Source organism: Apteryx mantelli, chromosome 3, assembly GCF_036417845.1.
Source record: "Apteryx mantelli isolate bAptMan1 chromosome 3, bAptMan1.hap1, whole genome shotgun sequence".
NCBI classification, from domain to species: Eukaryota; Metazoa; Chordata; class Aves; order Apterygiformes; family Apterygidae; genus Apteryx; species Apteryx mantelli.
This window is the reverse complement of record NC_089980.1, coordinates 62611988-62637180: the sequence shown is the minus strand read 5'-3', so window position 1 is coordinate 62637180 and position 25193 is coordinate 62611988. Positions and strand designations below refer to the sequence as shown.

Genomic DNA, 25193 nt, shown 5'->3' with positions numbered 1-25193 from the left:
GACTTATTTGTATCTTGCAGTTTGGGAACCATATAACTAAATCACTGACACTCTTTCTCCCCCCAGGAAAGTAATGGATTACTAAAATGAGAAATGCTTAGAACAGCTTTGCCTTAAATTCATCCTCACCTGGAGGGTGCAAATGTTTGACCGTAATACAAGTATTGATCGATTCCTGCTCCATTAAGACAGTGGAGAAAGAGGAGCAGAAATGAAATAAAAAGTGGAAAAAGAGTAAACAATTAGAATTGAAAAACAGTAAATAATTAGAAAAAAGGAAAGAGGAACAAGCCAACAAGGGAAAAGCAACAAAGGAGTAATGAGAGACAATGCTATGAAAATGCTATGAAGTACTATGAAGAAATCAGGCCAAAAATCAAGCTTTCATGCAAGTTTGAATCAGAAGACGCCAGTACCTAGGCCAAGTTCCTACTGAATAGAAAAGGTGCATTAGAATTTCATTTAATATGCAAACACAGTTTAGGAAGAAAAGGGTTTTAATTAAATTTGATCCCTCCCTCTACCTGCTTGTGCTTCCTCCCCTAACCATCCCAAAATAAGTCTTGTACAATCCCAAGATGCTCTTCCCCCGCATCCCATCATAAGTCCCCTACCCCCTAGGCAGTAACCTACCTCAGTCTGAAAGGTGCCCTGGGGAGATCCTCACCCACTGTTTGCTGGGTTTCCCACCTAGCCTGTGGGACTGATGGCTCTCCTGGAACAGTCCCAGGAGGAGCCAAGGCAGGGTTCCTTTCCTCTGACTGGTTTATTGGGATTCCCCACCTGTCATTGTGTCTCTGTGGTCCTTTGTGTTGGTGGGGACGAGCCTTTTGTCACATAACCTAACTCTTCCAAGTATGGCTAAGGAGACCAACTAAGAGACTAATCAGAACAGTCTGACTATAGGTAGTTTCTGCACTCTGTTTATCCAAAGACCAAAGACCTGAAGCCAGCAGCAAGGAACTACTTCCAATGGCTTCAGTAGGCTTCCAGTCAAGCCTTTTATTATTTGGTGTGTTTGTCTTAGAATCGAGGAGGAAAAAAGGAGGAAAATGAGTGTAGGGAACACAAAAGGAAATTACACTATTTTTAGTCAAGTAAATGGAAAATTAGACACACAGCTTCCATTTTAAATTTGGTTTATTAGGGAAGGAAAAATCATTTCAATATGCAACTCTAGACATTCTTGGACTGACTTGTTAGGTAGCCACTAGCAGGTCATGTTATCCAAGAAATATGAGTAACTACGCATCACAATTCCATCATATACACATACACAGGTTACTCTCTTTGCCACTCTGCATTTTTTTCCTCTGATACCTGATGTCTCACAGTTGTCTACTGAGAAAAATACTGCAGTGACTGTGAAAAAGGAGTAGGATAACAGTCATGGGGAGTGATGTAATAGACAGTAGGCACAGTGTTGTTCACAGCATCTCAGTGTTCAGTTGTTTTCCAAAGTGAATGAATTTGGTTACATTTGATTCTATTTCTGCTAATTCTGCAGTGTGTTTCTTACTCCTTGCCATTCCACCTAAGCCAGTGGACTCCGGCATACATTCAGCACAGCTCAATCCTGGAAGAAGCCATTATATTTATAGAAAGTAGAGAAGCTTTTTTTAAACTTTTGTGTTTTGCTTTCTTTGGACGTCAGTCTTTCCTGGGTTTTTCAATTACTTATTTTGATAGCTCTTTTTTTGTTTTATTATACAAGATGCCACATTTAAAACAGTTCTCTCTCATTAATCATTATTTTCATCATGATAAGCATTACTATGAGATCTCTCAGCTAAGACTGGGACTCAGGGCTTAGTTCCACACAGCTGAGCAGGCCAGGAGCCTCCATGCCACCTCCCTTTCCACCTCAGGTGGAAGGAGGTGGGATGTCTCTGAAGAGAGGAGGAAGAAAGGAGCTGCTGCCCTCTGCAGGCACCCCAGAACTGGAAGCCTGTGTGAGACAGCAGCCACAGGCTGGGGAATGGCATCCTAAATCCTGAACACTTAATCAAAGCGTGTGACCCACTTAAGGTAAAGCAGTGCTCAAGTTCCCTGCAAGTAAAACGAGGGTGACAACACATGCCGATCTGTTTCCTCAGTTTGCTGGTAGTGAGTTTGTGCTTGTTAACAGCTTTAAAAATGAAAAGCATTGCTTATATGCTAAATATTATGGTTACATAAGTTATTAGCGAGCCTCAAGATATATTCCTACTGGAAGCTATTGGGAGGTGTTTGAAGCCAGAATAGGCTAGGACTTGTTTCTTAGGGGAAGTCAGACTACACTTTAGTTTCTCTCTTTTTTGTCCCCTGGTATTTGAGCACTATATTTGTTATCCTACAGGTGAGAATAAGCAATTAGACTGGATCATCTGAAAATTTCAGTGTATCCTCTGCATCCCAGAGAAACTGGTTTAAGTGCCTAAAATCTGAATTCCTACCTATTATACAGGTACTAACATAAAGTTAGCAGACCACCAAGCATATTATGATACTTTAAGAACTTAATAATTTCTGTATTTTAAGAGGAGCAGGCTTGCAAGAGCAACCAAATAAATCCAGTATGATTGCCTACTGCAGCATCTGAGTTTTTCATCTAATATGTGCAATTTTGAAAACTTCAGAGACATATGAGAGAAATATACAAAATCATTCTATATCCACAAAAACATTTAAAATACATTTTGCTTCTGGAAAACTACTTTGATTAAATACTAAAATATTCTTTTTACAAGTACATAGACAAGTTCAGATCATCTGGAATTTAAAGTGACAAAAGGATGGCTAGATGTTTACAACACAAACAGCTTTGATGGTTTAAGACATTATTGCCTATATTTGACTATTTGTCTCCAATCCTCTGTCACCCCCTTAAAAGAGCAGACCATGTGAGCACTATATACCAGCCTCTGCGCAAAGATGCTTGGCTCAGTTTAAAAGCCCTCATCTGCTGTGGCTGAGTCTAACCTCATAGCCATGCATTCAGGCAAGCAATCTGTTAATGAAGCTCAGTTAGATGGGCAGAAGTCTCCAGCAGAAAGACACTGTACAGATAGGTGCTGTAAGGGATAGTTGGGAAATGGTAACATTTTAAACTGTTACTGCTGTTTCCAAAGAAAATAGGTGTCTACAACCTGATTTAGATCACAGTCAGATAAATTGTTTCAGCTGTCCCTGAGCCCAGATTATCACCTCAATCTTTTTATACTGTTTCCCCATCCCTCCATATTTTACCATTACCAGATTGGCTTGTTTTCTCATCCAAATCATTTTACAGAACAGGCCAGATGAATAGTAAAAGCACTAGAGCTGTGCTGCAGCAGCAAACAGTGGGGATGATAATCTTTTAATCCAGCTCATCATAATAGTTCACCTGAACTTCCCTTTACAAAGCAGACTGAAATGGCTACGGCAACAGAAGTGACCAAATGACGTGACTTGCTGCAGCAACAGACATGACTAAAGTTACAGTCAGTGCTTGCAGTTCCTGGCTATGTGACTAACAGGGTGATATGGATGAAGCCATTTGCTGATGGCTAGAGATGTTACTACCTTTCCTATGTGTTAGTTCCCACACCTCTCGCTGCATAGCAGTGGCACCAAAACTCATGTGTGAGCACTCCTCATTTCCTCAAATATAAAATCTGAGAACTTGGCTCAGGCTGCATGTACAGTTTAACCAGGACAACTTGGTGCCAGAAGTGCCCTCTAGAAGACAGCAGAATAGCTTGTGCCACCAAGCTCCTGGGACAATGAACAACCCCCTCCACACCGCCAAAGAAGGGAGGTGAAGTCTCCGCAACCCCAGACTAAACCCCATAGCTCTGCTCCCATCAATACTGTGTACTGCCCCACAGTGGCTGTTTTACTTGGCTGGTCATCTGTAATAACTCTGGTCAGAAGAGCCTCTAGACGTGAGCTGTCTCAGAGAAGGAGTCACAGGTCACCTCTGAGCCACCTCAATGAGTCACCTCTGTTCTGTCTTGCCTCTGCCTGCAGACCAGTGTGGGAAGGAGCAGTCTCCATTCTGTAAAATGCCTCTGCTTGGTTTCCCTGACGCTGCCAGTCCCTGAGCTTCTGCCCCATCATGTCCTGTGAATGCCAGGCCGAGCCACCCAGGAGGGTGCCAAGCTGGCTGGAGTGCCCCGGTTGGCACCCTCTACCCAAAAGGATTGCTGGGTGTAAAGGAGTCAAGCAGTAAATCATTCCCAGGGGTGTATTCAGGAAAAATACAGCAAGCCTGGCTTTTATTTGGCTCAAGATACATTCTGAGGAAATGGCTTGGTCTTGCCATGGAATGGGTTTAGGCAGAAATGGAAAAAGATGTAACTTCTCTTGGCCTGAGTCTACAGCTCCAGCTCTTGGAGCCTGCCAGACAGCTCTGATCAGCCAGAGGAAGTTCAGTGGAATAACTGAACCAATAAACCCATCAATTTCATGTCTAGGCAAGGATAGCCTTTCGTTTTGTATGTGCTGCTTGTACAGATTCTGCCTCAGGACATTCCTCCACAGGGCTAAACAGTAAAGAAAAATGAGGCGGGGAATCAAGAGGCCTACCTGACAGTCAATAAAAATAAATAGTGCAAACACTTGCCTAATATCAAGAACTGCAAAAAAGTCTTCTACATTTTCAGTTGACCTCTGCATGTCATACAATCAAAAAAATCATACAGAAAAAAAGCCACATGATAGTTTTTATGAGGGCCTCCTCTTGCCATTCTATTAGCTATTTACTTTCACAGGTAGGAATCACTTAAGATGTGAGAAGGGCATTACAAGCAAAGGAAAATGTTTAATAAAAATGTATTTATGTATCTTGCGTACATACTGTAATGAAGTAAGAAGCTCTGCTTCTCTACATAATGCAAACTTGCTTTTGTTATAAATGCCCATCTGTCCAGAAGCCCTTTTAGTTTCATGTCCTTTTAAATCCCTTCCTGTTCTTTCCAGAACAAGTTGGCATTCAGCACCATAGGAAAGAATCCAAGCTAAGAGGCGTCTTTGTAGAGAAAAAAACTGTGAACCCACTTTCTCTCAATGGAGAAATTGAGTGTTCAGGGCATTTGACTAACTGTCATCCTTGTCCCTACGTATGCACAAATGTAATACTAAAAAGGACCTTTTACATAATTTTTTCCATGCTTACGTCTACTGTGACTTTTCCTGCTTGGTACAGGGTTGGAAGCTGGACTGGCAAACAGACTGTGTGTTATTATAATCACATTTTTTAAATCCTCTAAAAGAGCTTGTGGGTTTTGCATTTCACTCTAAAGCATTTCATGAGGCAAGTGAGTAGCATTATTACTGATACCATTAATAAATTTTTTTTTGTTTTTCTTTCATAAAGTGACAGAGGTACAGAGAATACAAATATCAAAAAAGACAGCTAGGTATTTTGCAAAACAAAACAAAACAAAACATTATAGCTGGAGTGCTACATCTGCTTCTACAATGATGGACCTGTCCTGAGTCTCATTTATATGATATCAGTTAGCTCTCTGTCATATATTTGCTGGGCATTTTGGAAAATCCTGCTCAGCCTTGCATCTGAGAAATTAGCCTCTCTCTCTCTCAGCTGATCTTGATCATTTCTGGAGAAGATAACTTGGGACAGTATCAGATGGGGCTAAGAAAGAGCTGAATGATTTCTGCAAAGGCATAATGAACGCAACTGAAAAGTTATTACTATCAATTATGCGGGTAGTCTTGAAAGGGTAGTTCCCAGGTAGATGCTGTGAATGTGGCTACAGTTAGGATTTACACTTAGAATCTGTAAAAGCATTTCACCTTAGTAAAGCTAGAATCTATAGAAGGGCAGTATAACTCCTTTGTTTCTTGAGGGGCTTAGGCCTGTTTGCTTTTTCAGTGTCTTGTTGCTGAGACAGCTTGCTGTTCCATGGGGAAGGTACACAAGGCGCATAGAAAGTGCTGCTTCTCAGGTGACAGGCAATCTTTGGAGGAACTGATGCAGAACAACTAGTGCTGTGGCAGATCATACTGTGTTGTTACATGCATCATCTACCCTGCATATTTTTGATAACATCTTACACAGAATTTGTGATTTCTGACACTAACTGGATAAATTACTCAGCATTGTGTCCTAACTCTTCTTGCACTGATATGCACATGGTGAAAAATGGAATGATTATATGATCAAATCTCCCATGCAACCCAGGACAACAGCAGCTGACTCTGAAGGACATTAGACAGACAAAAGTCAGATTTTTTTCCATGTCCTTCACATACATATTTAATGTAAAGTTAAGTTAACCTCTATTGAATAATGTGAGGGAATCTGACATGCAGATGCTATCTTCACATCTTATCACACAGCTGGCTACATTTGGCAAAGTGCAGAGTCATCCAAAACACCTTTGGCATAGTTTTAAATCCTCTAATCTTTAAATTCATTACCAGGGCTGCATATGCCAGTATATTCGACAAACATGTCCCATTAAAGCATACGTAACTTATATTCTTATAAGATGTAATTATCTTAACTTCTTATAACCTATGATATCTTAAGATAAGAAATGTACAGATAGCAGTAAATAGCTCAGATAACAATGCATGATTTTGCACCACAATGACAGGATGATACAAGTTTTAGAAAGGAAGGACATACAGTAATTATAGGCAGAAAAATGTACTTTAAAATCAATAGGAGACAAGGAAAATTTTCCATCGTGGTATCTTCAAGGCAGGGTTCAAGTAGAGGCTTGCATACAGGTTAGTGCATTGCAATATTGCTCTGTTTTATTTAGAGAAATACACTCTCTCACAAGAGCTCCCTGTTCTGGTTAGCATAGTATACATTCTCTTTTCATGGTCTTTATTTTTGGGCTTTTGTGTTTTTTTTTGTATTGGCCAATACAAAGAAAGGATATACCTGTGGTATATCCTGCTCTTCTTGGCTAGCACATAGGGAACAGCTGGTGCTCTAAGGAGTTGCAGCTGTGACCAGCAGTTGTGCAGGCCAGATTAGGGGGTGAAAAGGCTGGTTCCTTCTCTGAGTAAGGGTCAGCTGGGCTCTGATTCCAGACAGTTAATTAAAGTACTTATATCTCGGATTTGGACTGAAGGAGCTTTATGGAGTTTCTATAGTTCTCAGTCTGCCAATACAGAACAAGGACACATTTTTAACATAATAGTCTTAATTTTCCTTGCAGAAGTATCTAAATTTGCATCTAAAATACCTTTAGATGTCAGAAGGCACAGATGGTAGAAAAGAAAACCTATTTGCATCACTCCAGAAGCCAGCTTTCAAATCCTGTATTCTGGAATGAAGAACTCTCCCAGATAGATGCCTGAAAGAATTGATTTTTACTGCTTCATGTACTTCCTGTTATAGCTTTGGACATAACATTGTGACTAGGAATTGACCAAAATTATTATTTACTTAACACTTAAAATACAGCAAGTCAAAAGGGCCAGCCAGGTTATTCACTGACATATTTAAAAAAATATGGAAAGTGATGGTTTCTGTCTCACAGAACCAACTGTCTAAAAGATAAGACATATGTGGGTGGATAAGATTAACAAATAAATCAGAGCAGGGGCAAATGAGTAGGAAATGCAGGTAATTGGATAAGGCTTGTCTGCATTTTATCAGGAACACTTTGCCCAGTTTTCCACTAACATAACTTATCAGATCACAGGGTTTTTTTCACTCTAAAAGCAAATAAATTTTATGCCTAGTGAATCTGCTCTTTTGGAAGTTCAGTCAATTTGTCTACTGTTGTTTTATGCACCAGATCAAAAGAAAGACTGATAGAACAAGCAAAGTTCTTTAGAGCAGCTCCTGTCAGTCTCTATCACTGTGGAGAGGAGTAGAGAACTTCAAATTCAGGAGGCAATGGTGCATATTGATCTTTGTGGAGATGCTCTGCTGACTGCCAAAGTTTGGGTTTCTTTTTTTAACAGCTTAGCATGGCTTTTACCAAGCATAAATACAGCTGCTCAAATAGTGAGAAGCTATTTTTGGACATTTTGGTCACTGCTAGAAACAGAATTGCTAACCCAAGCATTCAGAAGTCATGATTCAGGCCCCCAGAATGAGGAGGCTGGCCTAAGTATGTGGATCCTTTCTATTTGCTGTCTATTTGTTTTGCTTACTGAAACTTTAGAATACTTCTGGATCCTGTCTTCAAACCCCTTACTTCAAAATTGAAGACAGAAATTTAATCTGAATTTATATTTGCTTCTAATTCACATGGCTTCAGGAGTTGGGATTTAAAGAATTTTTCCTAATCCTCTGAAATTGGTGAAAATCTTGGAAACGGTGTAAAATAGAATTCTTGCACCGTATTTGTATGTCCTGCTAGATCTGCAAGAATGGTCTTTCTTCGCTTATCTGCCAAAAGTGTATATCAAACTAGTAACTGAAACCTCCTTCTATCAAAAAAGTGAATGTCACCAGTAAATAGAGAGAGCAGTACAGGCCTGAGGCACCACTCACCTCCCACCTTCCATGTTTTCAGAGCTTTGATGTAATGGTAGCACACTGCCTCGCTATACAGGGGTGACATTAGTCATCTCACTGCAGAACAGCAGCAATATCTTCTGAGTGAGGTGCTTGCTCAGGCAGCGTAAATATATCATGAATGTCACATTGAACATAAATATCATAACACATACGTTAAATACTCCAGGGAAAATTTGCAATAGGCATTAACTTAAACTTGTTTGAAGAATGTTTGGTATTAGTGATTCTGATTCATGATGCAATTGGGAGGGTTTCTTGTTTTGCAATTTTAAAAGCTGTTACTGGGCACCTCATAAACAGGACAAGGAGTTAACTTTGTCCAGTGAAATGAAAATAATTTATCACTTGTCCAGTTGTAACCTTAAGCCTAATATGATCTCGTACATCCTCAGCTCCTGCTCTCCAGTAAATTTTAAACTTGGCCAATGATGTTAGCAACTGAGACTTCCTGCAAGAATGGCTTATTGTCCTCCTTTCCTTGAAAGGGTCCATTTTTAAGCAATCCGTTTCATATAAGAGCTGATGACTGCTTCATTTCTAACAACACTTAAGAATATACTTTTTTGGGTGAAGTGCATTTTATTCACTATTATATTTTCCCTGGAAACACCTCAAAAACATACTCAATATAAGGGGAATATGTTGCCCCTTTCAATATTACAGATTAGCAAGCCTCCTCTGCTATAAAACACTTTCAGTGTCCTTTTCTATTGCAAAACTCTCAACTGTTCATTCTTTAAAGTTAACAAATTTATTCTAGCACCATAATATTTGATTATCAGTTCAGTAGTCATTCACTGAATACCTCTTATATCTTCTGCTTGCTCTCTTGAATTTCCTATGCTTCCTTATACAGGTATCCTCTTGCCTGCATAAATTAACTAAATATATTTTTGTAAAAATACTGTTAGGATGCCAGGTTACCTTTGAAACTCACAAAGATGATTGTGTGCCTCTTTTACTTCCTCCCCCCCTTAAATGCTGCAGAGTTTGCTTGGTACTTATGAGGGAACAAATTGTCTCACAGGGAAGGGCATGGGCAGGGCTTGCATCACCCTGACCCGTTCCTGCTTGTTGAGCCAGCTAGGCAGCCCAAGTCAGAGGTTACACCTTCCCTAAACAGGTGTAACTTGAAAACTCCTTCAACTGTACTAGAGAGCTGGGGGGAAAGAACCACAGTCCCTGACAAATTTCTTGTAGGCGACAATTATTTTCCTGTGGCTGAATGTTGAAGTCCAACCCAGAGGCAAAGCACCTCCCTGGCCACATTGTCCATTCCCTTACCCTTGCAGATATCAACAGCATGTAATACGGTTATGCCTTACTTCACAATAATTTCAAAATCAAGTCAGTATGTGCCATGCACTGTGCTACCACACATGGATGTAAGGGGACAGAGCACTCAGGCAAGAGAAAAGCAGAAGCTCTGCAGTGCAATTCCCTTTCAGGCACATGACAGGTCAGGACTCTGCAGATTGGGAGCAAGGAGGCCTGCAGCAAAAATGAGCTGGCTGAGGATATGGCTGGCCATCTGCTATGACCTCATCCTCCTGCAAAGCCACAGGGATTTCTTGCCAGGTCACTGCTAAACTTGCAGCTCTTTGATTTTGCCAATGTTTTTCTTTAATGTTTAGCTCTACCAAATGCAGATTAAACGCATACCTATGTACTCTTGCAAAGATGTTCAGAGACACTGAGCACCACAATTCCGTTTGCATTTCACATGAACAATGCAAAACAGACCAGCTTGGTTTAGAGATCTTGAACTAGACTGAAAAATCTTAGCATTAATTATTTTTCTCACCTAGACAGAGGCCAGGGGTTTGGAAAGACTTTCCTTATTTAGCACTTCAAAGAAATATGAACCTTGAATAGTGACGGTTATTAGTGGTGGGGAGGAGAACATTCAGGTTTTTGTTTATATCCAAGGAATCTGTGTACTGCTCTTATATTATATTTGGCAGATACGCAGCATGCAGCTGGATGAGCATTCAACAACTAAACTGTGCAGCCTGTTCAACAGAAAGTGCCTTGAACTTGGCAAAAAATGCAGATCCCCAGCCCCTAAACTGGGTCTTTTTTTACTGATCAGAATAAACTTTTTTCCAACTTGTATGTCAAATAAATGACAATTTTGCAGTAAGCTAATGATGAGTGTCCACTATCTATGCCAGCAGCAGCTCCATTATCAATTTAGTTATACTGGTAAAAAATGCACACCTTATTACAGTTTTATGCTGCACTGAGAAGAGATTTGATTATACTCATAAGCACTGCTGGAGCTGTATTTATACTTCTGCCAGTTTACATCCAGTTTAAATACACCAAGAAAACTTTTTTAGGCTAGGCAGATCCTACAGAGATGAAGATCACTGCGAGTGAAAATGCTTTGGAAAAAAGTACCATGTAATCCAAGAATGTAGAAGAAAAATTAAACATTGTACAGAGGTGAGATATTGCTCATATATACATTATAATAAATAACAGAAATTAAATCCCAATTAGTTATTTTTAAGGCAAACTTCTTACTTTGAAACAAAAGTGGATAAATTCTGTCCAATCAATTGTTACATTAACACATAGACCAGGCTAGAATAAGGCTCAAGTTAAACTATAAAAGCAGCACCTATAACACCCTCTTGTTTTGGCTGTTCCATCCATTCTAACTCTTCTGTATGTAACTCTGTTTACTAACATAACCCACCATTTAATATCACACCCAGATGTGCCCTGTTGTGGCTGTTCTTGTATTTATCTAACAATATTTCTTAATTTTTCCTCCCATCCATATTATACAACAGTACTCTTATATTTCTAAATTAAAATAAAGAAGCTAGGTATCAAATATGTTAAAAAGAGGTAGGTTAAGAAACCTAGTAAACCTGCTTTATAACATTGCACCAAATAGGTAACCCAACTGATTCTTTATGTGGCTCTGAATACAGACATTGTACACTTAAATAGTAACTTTCTGATTACTGTTATATGTAAAGGGCCACATTTTCAAAATCAGCTTCTAGAACTGTGGCCACCAATCTGAGTGCAACTGTTTCACGTTGACTCCTCATATTTATGCATGAATAGAAGACTCTGTGGATGTCAACCTAGTAATCAGATTACAACTTCTGATTTGCACTAAAAATTGCAAATAGTGTTCCATGATGAAAACTTGTCAGTGCACTTACAGTTACTGAGCTGTGGACCAAAATACCAATAATCAAATAGGACTCAGTGGCATATTTAAAAGGCCTGGTACTTGTTATTGCTTTCTCAGACAATCTTTTCTATTCAAATGAAGATCATTTGTCCTTACAGATCAGAAAAAACTGGAGTCTGTCAGGCTAACTCTACAAGCTGTGATTGTGACATCTACAGCTTCCAGCTTTCTAGGAGACTCATAGTTACTGGATTGCATCAGAGAGTAATTTTGATAGCTCTTCCCTTACCCTCTTTAGACAAGTGATGAGGAAAGCAAAACTTCCCTTTCTGAAGTCCATGTGAGCTAGTTACTCCAAGAAGAGAGGTCCATATACAGTAAAATCCTCTTCTTCAACCACTCAGTTTGGCAGACTGTTGTGAATAAGACAAGTAGATTTAGAATAGCTATAATAAATGTAGCATGAAATGTAACATTGAAAAACATTGATAATATAAATAGATTTTAGGTAATTTCCACACAATGTCCTTAAGGATTAATTTCAAATGCAGGCAGTGGGTTACTAAAAATGTATCAGAAACCCCAGCTGAGGTGCAGTGCCATGAACAGGGAATAGCACATAGCCAATTCGTTTCTTGGTTGGGCAAAACTCACACAGGGAAAAGAACTGTTGAAATCAGAGGAATCTAAGTTTTTCAGAATCTGACTTTTTACAAATGAATAAGGGTGCTACATTCACTTTATGCCTAGCACTAAAGGAGACCACAACCATATAATGACAGGCTTGATTTATTTGCTATGTAAAGTGCAATGGTTTATAATTTATAGAATTTGAATATCAGTATTTTGAATCAATTGAGGTACAAAGGCAAAATACAAGGTTAATGTTAATTATTCTTTAAAGATTTCTTAAAACACTTAACCTATAGCCCAAAAATAAAATACAAAAAAAGTCAGTGTGGTTAGCCTGGTTGTAAAACTTCATCAGTAAGAAATGACACAACTTTGGAGAGGAGGGGAAAAGGATTTTCACACAAAGCTGTCCTTAGATCCATATAAATAGTTTTGGTACAGCTTCTTCTGACAGGAAATTATCAGTTGAATATGGAAAAGAAGTGGCTACTGAATAGCAGCATGAATGATATACTTTAGAATAATTTAATTCTTACCTGCAGTTGTCTATTCAGAAATTCATTAAAAAACACAATTTGTGACAAAATGGTAAATTGTACGACTTTTGTGCTGTTGTGTGCTTTTAAGTAGTTGTATTTCCCAGCAATCTTTCTGTATTAGAGTTTGTTTGCAATTCAAAAGTATTTCTTAAAATTAGTCACAGAATCGCTGAAGTTGGAAGGGACCTCTGGAAATCATGTAGTCCAACCCCCCTGCACGAAGCAGGGCCAACCAGAGCAGGTTGCTCAGGGCTGTGTCCAGTTGGGTTTGAGTATCTCCAGGGATGGCGGGTTCACAGTCTCTCTGGGCAATCTGTTCTAGCGTTGAATCACCCTCACAGTAGAAAAGCTTTTTCTGATTTTTAAATAGAATTTCCTGTGTTTCACGCCCACTGCCTCCTGTCCTTTCTCTGAGAAGACTCTGGCTCTGTCTTCTCTACTCCCCTTGCATCAGATATTTATACAGTGATATATTGATCAGATCCCCCTGAACCTTCTTTTCTCCAGACTGAACAGTCCCAGCTCTCTCAGCCTTTCCTCATATGACAGATGCTCCAAGCCCTTAATTATTTTTGCAGCCCTTGGCTGGACTCACTCCAGTAAGTCCACATCTGTCTTGTACTGTGGAACCCAGAACTGGACAGTCATTTGGAGGTGTTTTATAAATGTGTAAATGTTATATTTTTAATGCAAAAATATTAATTCAAGTGTTAATCTTGAAATTTTAAATCTAGAGATAAAAAGATTAACATACTAACCATAATCACTCCTTTAGATATACAATATGTGTTAAAGTCATCTTTCACAGCTTATAGAATACATGTCTTCTCATTCTGAGCATTCATATATGCCTAAGGAAAAGCAAGAGTGACAGCTTCAAACAGATGGGCTCATATGGCCATCTAAAGAGCTAGCGGCCATCTAAAGAGTTAGTTAGAAGATAAATAACTCCATGATCTCATGCAGGCAGGTTATGGTTCTGTAGCACGCATAATAAAGTTTTGTAACCGACCATACCGAATGCCTCTGAGAGGTCAACGCGCAAGCTCGAGTCAGCAGTCCTTCTCCAGCACTACCGAAAGAATAACGTGTGCTCTTCCTGTGTACTACAACATCCATGCATCATTAAAAAGCTGGAGTCTTTTAACTGATTTCAGAATGTTTTCTGTTAGTGTCTCAATTTCTAGTCTAAGTAGTAGGGCTGACTGACAAGTGTCTCTGCTAGGGTTAAGGGTGAAGAAAATTTCTCTCCTAGACTACAGAATATCTACAGACATGCAGCAGAAATAGGGTTCAAATATGCCACAGCATTCAGCCTGTGGGAGAGGAGGAATTGGGCAATGACAGATCCTCACCTTCAATAAGGTCACCCCATTGTCCCACAACACAGTATTTCATATTATTTTCCCTGGTTAGAAACAAGAACAAACAAAATTTTGTTGCGTCTGTTTGTATTTCTGATTATCAATCTTATCACTAGAGCTGACAGCAATGTTCCACTAGAACTGTGGAACAGAATGACTTCAGGGCGCAATTTATACTTAAAATAGCTACTTTTTAATTAAAAAAACAAAGCCTATTGTATCCTCACAGTCATAGCAAAATCCACCACCCAAAGGTGTTGATATCATCCATCTTCAAAAAAACCCATTGTTTTTCAAAAGCGTTCACAGAGATAAGGAAAACAATAAAGTTACAAAAATTATGTTTGGGTTACATAGTATTTTAACATAAAAATTGGTTAAAAATCAGTGACACCACTTTCAAAACCTTCTCTTTGTTTTTTTATCTCAAGCAAAACAGTCAATCAGTGATACGATTATCATACATAGATGAGACTAACTGGAGAACCATAAAGATAATAGTAAACTTCATCTCTTACACTAAAACAGCATAAACATCAAATGTTTGTTAGTTGACACTGCTGTCTCAGATTATGCTACTGAACTTTCCTTTTACAGATGCACAAGAAATAATTATTTCTCTGATATTCTGCTCTTCCCTGAGCACTAGTGTGCCAGCGACTGCAAAGCAGTAACTGCAGCAGCCTTCCACTGAAGTGAATTTTCACATGAATTACATATGTATATCTGCAAACAATTTGGGGGGGGGGATTTCATTATGAAGATTATCTTCACCTGAAACATTTCAATATCAGGTCACTGGGGTTTTTCATATCTTTCTTTGTAGGAAAAAGAAGAAAAACAATCTGCCTTTTTTTTCCTTAGGAATGAAAGGACACGCATGTGATTCCAAACTTTTAAATGCATTTTGTCCAAATTTTGACAAAATCCTTTTTCGGATGGAACTTGACCTGAAAAGTGTTGGTTCATTGTGAAGTGTTTTGGAAAATTATGAACCTAGGAAAAAAGCAAAATGACGCACCCTCTCATAATTGTAACCAGAACACTTTCTCTAAAGCCATTGCTATAGGAATAAAAGATAGTTACAATACAATAAAACCTACTAGCAATTTTCAAATTTGCCCCAAATTTCTCTTCCTTTTACCCTTGTAACCGTGATGCTTTTGAAAATCTAATTTGCATGTTTGTCAATACAGTCAAAGTAGATTGTATTTAATTTATCTATAAAATATTTTTCAGTCAAGAACTTAGAAAGAACTGATATGCCACATGTGGGATAACAGGATTATGAGGAAGATATAAAACTGTACAGAAGATCCACCCTCAAAAGACAAATCTTTCTCAAGTCATGTACTCAAGTCATGATTCTGTGTAGCCCCTGCAACTGTTATGGATGCATGCAGCATTATTCAAGCAAGTGAGGAGAGAGGAAGGAGGATGGCAGAAGGTGTAGCTGGGGTAAGATTTGTGCTCATTGCAACTACAAACTTCTTCAAAGCTCCATAAGAAGATTCCGCATCCCCAGAAGAAAAGCTGATGAACAAAAACATTTGTTCGGGAATAATTTTATCCCTTGAATTTTATTGTAAATATTAATACTCCATCTTCATAGAGTAATTGGTTAAATAGATTGAGTTTTTTATTTTGGCTAAAGTGCGGTCAAATTCAAAACAGCAAGATGAAACACATACATGTCAATGCTGAAATATTTCCACTTTCAGGGAAAGAAGGACAACCTCCCAAAACTTGGCAAATGAGTTTTTGTTTAAAATAAGTAGGAGGATCTTCAAGATTCAGAAATCTGTTCTGGAGGAGACATGTAACAGGACAGAGTAGGGTGTCAGTCACGCAAACAGGTAGGCTTAACACATTTTTTTCACAATTTATCACCTGGTCAACAACCAGTGAGTATTTATAATGTACACAGAGATCCTGAGAATCTCTAATCTCACTGAAAGGTACTAAGTAGGCCAGCCAAATGCTGTGTGACACCTGCAGATCTGTAGTGCTCTTGATTCTTTGCAGAAGGACATATGGATTCCATCATACAAAATGGATAGGGAAAAGAGACTCTCTCAAATCCTGTAGGATATATGGGTTTTGTTTGGTTGAAGGTCTCTGGGGAGGGAAGATAAAAAAGGATGAAGGGGTGAAGAAATGGGTGAAGGAGCTGTTAAGCTTGGTTGTCCAGCTTTTCATAGCTCTTCCAGAGCACCGACCCTTACGGTTCTCTACTATTTTTTGCTAGAAAGGCTTCAAAAGTAGTATCCTTTATAACTAACATCCATGACACCCTCTGAATTGGCTTATGGAAATGCTGAATGCATGGAGGCTATGTCTCCCCTAGCTGCTCAGCAGAGCAAGTCACAGAGCTCTCAGCTCCCTAATACAAGGATCATAAGCCAGATTCCTCAGCTGGCTGTAGCTGGAGAGAGTACTGCTTCCAGGAAAGCAGATTAGCTCACAACATTCAATTGTTATTTTAAGTGCTATGTGCTACGCTTCCTAGCACGGAAGCACCTTAAAATAAGCATCAGTACCTGTAAGGAAGAGTACAAGAGGAGATACAAAACAGTTACAGAAATAATGATAGGAGCCAATAAGACTTGAATGAAGAGGATGAAAAACTCTCAATACATTTAAATAAGGTACAATGACAGGTAATTCATCTCTTCAGTGTTTTATATTGTATGAACTCTGTAAGCATTTAGAAGGATGAAAATAGCTCTGTTTGCAACGAGGTAACAGCTTTTTTTGAGTAATGAAGTGGGTAGAGATGAAAGTGTAAGATAAAACCTGAAACACTGCAGAATTTGAGACAACTGACAGTTGTAGAATGAGTTACTAATTTGTTATCCTCTAGTTAGGGGGATGTAGAGACAAATGGAGAATATCTCAGTTCCTATTGCTGTTCACTGGAACTGAGCCATCAACAGGATTAAATCAGGATAGATGAACTCACCTTGTGAAGTGTTGGGTGATAAATTATTCCAGGTGATTCAGAGAAGAAGTACAAAATAGATCCTATAAACGTTTATATACATGAGTAACTGTTCTCCCACGGTTGCCCCATTTATTTCAGCATACCTATCATATAAATGAAGTGATGTGTATATAAATGTTTGCAAGGATAACGATTAACATCAAAATGAAGATTAAAATTTTCTCATGGCTGCTTACAGCCCCATACATCTGTTGCAACAGCTAGAAACTGCTGGGGTACAGGAACATACCAGCTCAGCTGCAGGAACAGCCAGGTCTGTTGGAAGGAGGAGAGATGGAGAGGAGCCATAGAAGATAATCCTAGGCAGGGAAGTTTGATATAGATCTTACAGCTGTTTTGTACCGGGATAATGCAGCTGGTGTAAGGCAGATATAGAAAGAACCTCAAACACACAACCAGTTTTCTTTAAAAGAAACAGTCTGGAACATTTTTTGTTTTGGCTGATGAAAATAAATAGCATCTGTTTAAAACTTCAGATATGAGCAAATGTTCAAACTTGAAAGATGAATGAAAGCATGGAGTGCTGTCTGCACTATATTGCACTGTCAGGCACAGCCAGAAAACAGCTGGATATGCATCAGGTCTACAAAAGATATGGTTTCAGGGTATGGGCCCCAATTTTTTGATGGAGCTTCTTTGAAAATGGCCTATTACTATATTGAACACAAAGGTTCTAGCATATAGACAAGCACTGCAATGAACTTGATCCTGTTCATAGATGTCCCATGTCTGGTCACTGAGTACGTCTATGATACAATCCGAGAAAGAATTATGGCATGATTTAGCAGGAGCCAAGCTAGCTTTAAACAATCAGCTCTGGTGCTGGTAACTAAGTTCAAGTAGTGCTAAATTCAGTCCAGGCTTATTTTCCCAGTTCCAAAGTAAGTTCCCGGGGAGACAGGAGCTACTGTAGCTAGACTGTTGCAGTGTCTGCATTGACTCAGAAACAGTTTCCCTCTCTCTGTATCCAAGGACAGTCACTTCTGTGTCCAGTGTCTAAGTACCTTCAAACACCTGGCAGTGATTTTAGCTGTGTCCGGCTGTACAAGCATTAAACCAAAGGCCAGGCTTTTACACAGTAAAATCATACTGCTTTAACCAAAGTTCACCATTCTCATATGTGGATCATGCCATTTTAATAATGTCAGAGGCAGTACTACACACAATTTGCTTTTTAGGACAGGAAGTACAGAAAAAAAAAATCCAGTTGAAGAGATAAGACAACAACCCCAGGAATCTTTCTGACCACATATTACTATTACTTACAAATACTCCTATAATAATTACTCCTCATAATAATGAGTCAATGACATCAAGCCTTGTGTGATCTGGCATGCAGCATGTGAGCTGACAGTGTTCAGACAGAAATACTCTACCTCTGTCAAACTGTCTCCTATTATAGCATGGCTGTTAACCCACCCTGCTGAATAAACTTTGGCAGCTATCATGCAAACTTCTGAAGTGAATGAATCATGGTCATAACAGATGATTGAACAGGGGTATATACAATGTGATTCCTTAATTTCTTTCAGAGGTTCACACTTCAAACCAATTGATGCAAAACTCAAGTATCATCACACTCCAAACTGAGTTCCATTTCTTTCCAAAAATCAACCTTGATCTTCTGTGAAAGCAACATAACTATAGATGGAAGGATCTGCATATTTCCAAGTAGAAATATGTTTGGTATTTCATTTTGACTCTGGAACAGTTGCAAGATCTAAGTAAGAAAGACAGGTTGTCAGATTAAGTCTTCTAGATCTTAAATTTAGGTATTGTTCATGTTTTGCTACTTTGCGACATTGCAGAAGAGCATTTCTAACCTATGACCAAGAAAAAATGAAAATTCTGTCATCAGCATTCTTAATTAGATTTAGACAAAGTACACTTAACTGGACTGCTTTCCAGTATCTACTGCTGAAGGTAGGACTGTATTTAATTTACTTTTTTTCACTACTAGTAGAATTGCAATAAATAATTTATTGGAAGGAAAAACTAAAACAGTTCTTGTCCTGAATGACATTTCTGAATGTGGTACACAGTGCAGAAACATTTGATTCCTAGGTTTCATTAACTGTGTTCAACACCTTTACTGAAGTTAAGTTAAACCTTATTCTGGATAACACATTCATAAAGTGAAGCAAAAGTTTGGCCTTGTGACAGTTACTAGGAGAAACAACTTGAAAGATATTCTTATAACTTAGATTCATTAACCTACATGGACAGAATTTTCTTTTTCTTCATTAGTATTTTTGTTTATATAGAAAAGAGCTGTAGATTTCACAAATGACAAAAACACAGTTGCATGTAGTCCTCTCCAATACTCACGACGGAATGAGGAGATAGGAGTAACGGAATCTATTCCCCATGAATAGAAAGAAATTTAAAGCACAGTTTCAACAGGAATTTTAAAAGATATTTGAAAGAATTTTTTTGTTATTAAGATGATATTGCCATCTCTTATACTTTTATTGCAAGTTCTAGAACTGTTGGTGTAATAAAAGGCATACTCCTGGAATAAAAAGCAATGCCTAAGCAATCTCAGTATTCTCAGTATCTGCTAAAAACAAATAAACCCATGTGGCTGCAGGAAAAAAAAAAACCATGAAGCTTCATGAAAACATGAAGCATCCTAAAAGTTCAGAAAACAGAAGGTAAACAGAAAGAAGTCTGCATATCATGACAGCTGCCTGGCTTTTTTCAACCTAGAATTTTGGGGTCATGATTAATTGCCACCTCAGGCATCTAAAATCCATTAATATCATAACTGAACTTTTGGATAGATTAAAACATCATTTATTGTGCTGTTTTTATTTTGTGCTTTTCTCTGTTCCAGCAGTGAAGCCAGAGCGGACAATTTCCTTTACCAATTTCCATGCACCAGTGCACTGTTGATATGTTTAGACTCACGAACTGGCAGGCAGGGATTCTTTGAATTAAAAAGACATTCCTTAAATGAAGGCCAAAATCATTAGAAGAATTCTGTACATATCAATTTTTGTAAGATGTCTGTATTTCTTTAAATGATGTCTTTGCTAAATATTATCTCTATACAGGCTCTGACAGTCCTGTGTCATCTGCTGTTTTCCATATCATCAGCTCCACACATTCCTTTATTTTTTTCTCTTTCCTTCCAAGTTCCCTATAGGCCATCCACAAATCTCTCCTGTTACAGTTTTCTCCCTGACGTCAGCAGTTCTGTGTGGCTCACTGTGGCCTGCTGCAGACAGAGAAATGTCATTGTATCAAACCTATGACCTTGCTTTGCTTGGACAGTTATCTGTAGTATTAGCGCATTCTCTGTGACATACCACAAGAATGTGATGCAATCAACATGCTGGGCTGCCCTAAAGGAAAAGAGGAAGAGGAATGCAGGGCAGTTTGATCTGTACCTCTTGTTTGAGAGGCAGAGGTGGACCCCAATTTGCCTCAGTAAATCATCTTCATATGGAAAGTGGTGGCAGAGTCCCCATTTCAACTTTTGTCATGGATGCCTGGAATGTCTGGGCATCTACACTGTCATGTCCTTATGTCCACGGCAAAAGACAGTACCTGAAGCGCTTTTGCTAGATAATGAAAACTTTGTGCTTCTAATCTACCACTACAGTGATTGTTTTGAGTGAAGAAGCAAAGAAACTGAAAAATTTCACAGTGGTTGCTAAACATAAAGACTTTTCTGCCCAGCAGATAGCTGAAGAGATGTTATCAGATGATGATCCATAACATAGCTGAAAAGAATGCTGAAATAACTGCATAGCAATGGCTTTTATCAGTGACATTGAGCCATTGTTATTTGCAATCAAACTGAAAAAAACCTGTACATACTGTCAAATAAACAGCTTTGCTTTTATTTAGAGAATTTATGTTTTTATGGAGATGATAAAAAATGTGTTTATTAGGTTGGCGTTTCAGATTTTCTAATGTTGACTTCCTTGATCTATAGTTTCTAAGTTTTGTTTATGATGACAGATTAGTAGGAATGTGTTGTGTACATCTGCCTGGTTTTTGTTTTCAGGCTAATGCATTTGACCACAAAACGGTTAACAGGCTAAATACTGCTTTTTCCATTATATGACGTAATCTTAAGTAAAGATTCTGCATCAGGATCATGATGATGCAGTTACTTTTTTCCAGACCTGTAAAGAGCAGGGAACTGGCTTTCTGCATAATGCTACTCATCTGGTTCCAGATTTTAGTGTATGTTATTTAATAAGGATGATAATTGTATAATAGCAGTATCTTCTCCATTTCAGCTTTTAAAAAATCTTCTATTACTTCAAAGGGTCTGCTAAAATCAATTAGTAGAAACTACTTTTCTTAAACTTGGATGAATACACAGATAATTTTATATGATGAACAGAGACTTTACAACTGAACTTAATCAGGCTAGAAATCTGTGTAAATTTCTTGTACAGTTAATTTAATGAAGCAGCTGAGCATGAAGCAGAATCTGGCACTGATTCCAATCCTTTCTTAGTTTAAATTTCAGTCTTCAGAAATAACATAATATATACCATTTGTATAGCATATTACTGATGCCAGTTTTTGCCACTGTACTTTCAGTCCTGTTAAATGTAGAAGATGAAGCTCTCACTACCCATAACAATTATATAAGGGATGGCACTTTTTTACATTCTAAGGGTGTTAACTTTGTTATTCCAGCCAAGTTATAGTTTAGGAAAATACATTTTCCCTCCCTGTGTTTCAAAGTGGATAATGCAGCCTCAGTTCTTGTTCTAAGCTCATAGATAACACTGCTGTAGGCTTTAGAATGACTGGGTTTCTAAAATGAAACAAGCTGTACCATGAGCAGCAGCAAATGAAACCCGCTTTTATTTTCCGCAAAGTTGTGTCCTGTGACTGTTCACCCCTGCATTTATCTGCTCATTCTTCCATGCACTTGCTTACAGAAGCTCTAGCCTTGCACATCTTTGAACCATTTGGAGTACACAGTGTTGATCAACATGCAAGTAGGCCAACCAGAGCCAATAACTGCTCAGATAAATACTGCAGTCTTTCTCTCATTAATCACTAATTTAGATTTTTCTCCTATCTGCAGCTGCTAATGTTCATGGAGCTTGTTGGAACTTAAAATCTTTGAGATTCTGACACCCATAGTGAATTAGGGCTGACATAAGCTAACAGGTTTATAAATTACCTGAGGTGTGATGGTACTGATGGATATGGAGTGAGCGAGCACAATCTGATCAGCACACTCTCCTCAGAAAACCTAAAGAAACAAAACACAAAATATTGCAGTGTGAGGCAGGCCTGTATCCCCACAAGGTCCTGGTGAGAGCACTGTCAGATAAGGATGAGCAAATTAACTGATTACAGTATTTTTATCATACTGCCCTGCTCTTTCTTCTTCCCAGCCATTCTGTGCGGGTGTCCGTACTCTCAGGGTCTCAGAGCCCTGTTTCACGTGCTTGTCCAGGCTTGAGGGGCTACTTGGGGCAGCAGGGATCACTGTGGCAAGCTGAACAATTTGCCCTTGACTGGCACGTTCGCTTAGCCCATTTACAGCCATCTGCTGCGGGACAAAAATCTCTTCACGGGCCGCCGGTTCCCCCTGGGGACACCACGGCCTGCCTCCAGGAGGGCTGCGAGCCGAGGAGCCGGGGCTGCACGGGCAGCGGCTCCCTCCGCGGCTCTGCGCAGCGCCGTTACCCGCGGGCAGCGGCCCCCCGGGCGGGCCCTGCCGCTCCGCGCCCCTCCCCCCGCAGAGGCGGCAGGAGCCGTTTCCGCGGCGGCCGTTGGAGCGCGGCCGGGGGCGGCGCGGCTGACCTCGGCCTCGTCCCCCTCAGGTGCTCAAAGAGCTTCTCGTATAAACCTGCTGCGTCGCCAGCTGGCGCTGCAGTAAACGCGGCGCCTTCTTCACTCCTGCTTCCCGTGTGTTTCGGGCAGCCTGCGGCGCTGCCTTTCCGTGCTGGGAGCCGGAGTCACCCCGAGGGCGAGGGGGAAATACCCTCCCGCCGCCATCGCGCCTAGCTGGCGGCCTTTCCGGAGCGGGAAATGCTTCCTTTCCACAGCGCACGCCGATTTCACCGCTGCTGCCGCCACCTCCCTGCCGCGTGAGAGGAAGGCAGCCCCCCACGCCGGGGAGCAGCGGGCGGAAAGGAGCCGCACGCCCACGGGCCACCCCGCACGGCTGGCAGGCGGCGGCGGGCGGGGAGCGCGGCGCCCCCCGACGGCGGCGCAGCCTCCCCCCGCGCAGCACGGCGCAACGCCGCCGCCACCCTCCCCCACTTCGTTCTGACGGCGACGGAGTGAGCGCCTCTGGCTTGGCTGGTCCCTCCTCGCTCACCGTAGCGATGCTCCCGGCTTCTCTGCCCTCTGAGGCTGTTTTCAAGATGGCGGCCGCGCGGGCGATTCTTCACGGCCGGATTCCCGCAGCTGGGTAGAGACCTCCCCTCCGTCCCCCTTCTCCTCCGCTCCATTCCTAGCGCCGCAGGGCGCCGGGCCAGGCCGCACACTGCGATCCGCCGCCATGCCGGCCTCGCTGCATGTATGAGAGACGTCGCCGCCGTCGCGCTGGTCTCTGCTGCCGCCGCCATGGAGGAGCCGCCGCCGCCGGGGAGGTCAGTACCCGGCGCTGCCAAATAGGGAGCTGCGCTCGGAGAGCGGCGCAGGCCGCCCCCTGCCAAATCGTGGTGCCACGGGGGGGGGGGGGGTGCGCTCCCTCCCCCCACCGGCCTGGGCCCAGGGCCGCCGCGGCGGGTGTCGGTGCAGCCGCCCCCCTGCAGCGCGCTGGCGCGTCCTGCGGGGCAGCCTGCCGGGCCCGCCGCCTGTCCCGGGTGCCGTGTCTCCAACCCCCCCCCCCCCCCCCAGTCCCTTCGTGGTGCAAAAGCTCCAGCTGCTGCTTCAGCGCTTTTCGAAAGCACCCCCGAGTGAGAAAGTGTTTCGATAAGAAATCTCCAGTGGCTGCGATGGGTAAGACAATACTTTGTGGGCACTTTGCATTGATAAACAAATCGTTTCCTTCTCCCCCCCCCCCCCGCCCCCGTTTAGCAGCAGGAGCAAACAAGCGTTTCTCAGGAACTCACTAGGCCAAGTCTCAGGAAAACTTTTATCAGCAGGCAGGGCCGGAGCTGGTCGTTCAGAAGTGTGCAGAGGGGAGGGCAATATCTGTTCTAGTTCCCCCGTGAAGCTGGCAAAGTGTGACCTGTGCTTGTTGACTCGTGAGCTGTAGTGACAGAAATACTGTCTAGAAGGGCATCCCGTTTTTATAGCAGCTGTGATTAAAACCAGGTAGTTAGGGTTTCTCTAGCACACGGAAAAAACAGTAGGGTCTTCAGGCAAGCACCTCTTCTTAAGTGTTGCTTCTGCCAATACTGCAGTTGATATTTGTCAGAAGATACATTTGAACCCCCCCCCCCCAAAAAAAAAAAAAACAAAAAACCCTTACACAAAGGCTAGTGTTATGATGTCTGGAGCTTTTTGCAACTGCTGTTACCTCCTGAATGTGCTGACCTGCAGATTGGCTTTTTGCAAGTCTCCATCTCTGCCCTGCTGAGAGATGAGGATGCAAATTACTTCATGGTTTAATGTTTCCAACTGGCTGTAGAAGTGTTGCATAAGTCCAGGTTGTTAATTCCCTAGCAATTATTTCTGCTTTTAAAATAACATCCTGTTGATGCACTTCACTTCTCACTAGGAGGCATTCAGGAAACGTTTTTTAAAACACTTGTGTGATCAATTAGTATTGTAAGGGAATAGTCAGGCACATTGTGTTCCAGGTGCACTGTACAGAAGAACTTCATGCTGTCATATTCCTGAGATCTTTCTTGGATATTGCAAGCTACTGTTTCATACTGATATAGTAAAAAGGTAGTGGTGAAGTTTGGATTGGGACTGTGGAGTTGAAGAGTAACTGTTTTGAGTTTCCATTAATGTATTTTAATGACTTTTTTTTTTCCATGAGACTATCAAAAGTGGAAGGTTTGTAACAGTTTAATTAGATTTAACAGTAATATTATGATATATGAATGCCAATAGGGCAAGTGAATTTATAAGC

General features: G+C 40.7%; 1 protein-coding gene and 1 long non-coding RNA gene across 12 annotated transcripts in view; one reads left to right on the top strand and one right to left on the bottom strand.

The window, feature by feature from the left end:
* LOC106486785 (uncharacterized) overlaps nt 1–23415 on the bottom strand; it is a 28261-nt gene extending 4846 nt beyond the window's left edge. The window contains exons 1-3 of one of the 2 annotated variants that reach the window (XR_001292951.2): nt 23010–23415; nt 22335–22406; nt 11926–12049 (exon numbers count right to left, since the gene is read on the bottom strand). This is a non-coding gene — a long non-coding RNA (uncharacterized lncRNA). Of the gene's footprint in view, nt 1–11925; nt 12050–22334; nt 22875–23009 lie in introns of those variants that run through there. The other variant, XR_010883732.1, reaches the window with a different exon arrangement.
* Nucleotides 23416–23487: 72 nt separating this feature from the next.
* MAP3K4 (mitogen-activated protein kinase kinase kinase 4) overlaps nt 23488–25193 on the top strand; it is an 81307-nt gene continuing 79601 nt past the window's right edge. For all 10 annotated transcript variants that reach the window (XR_010883731.1, XM_067293513.1, XM_013945447.2 and 7 more), the window contains exon 1: nt 23488–23757. Coding sequence is in view for 8 of the 10 variants with exons in the window: in XM_013945447.2 (XP_013800901.1) it covers nt 23687–23757 (71 nt within the window). In the remaining 2 variants the exon portion in view is untranslated. The remainder of the gene's footprint in view (nt 23758–25193) is intronic.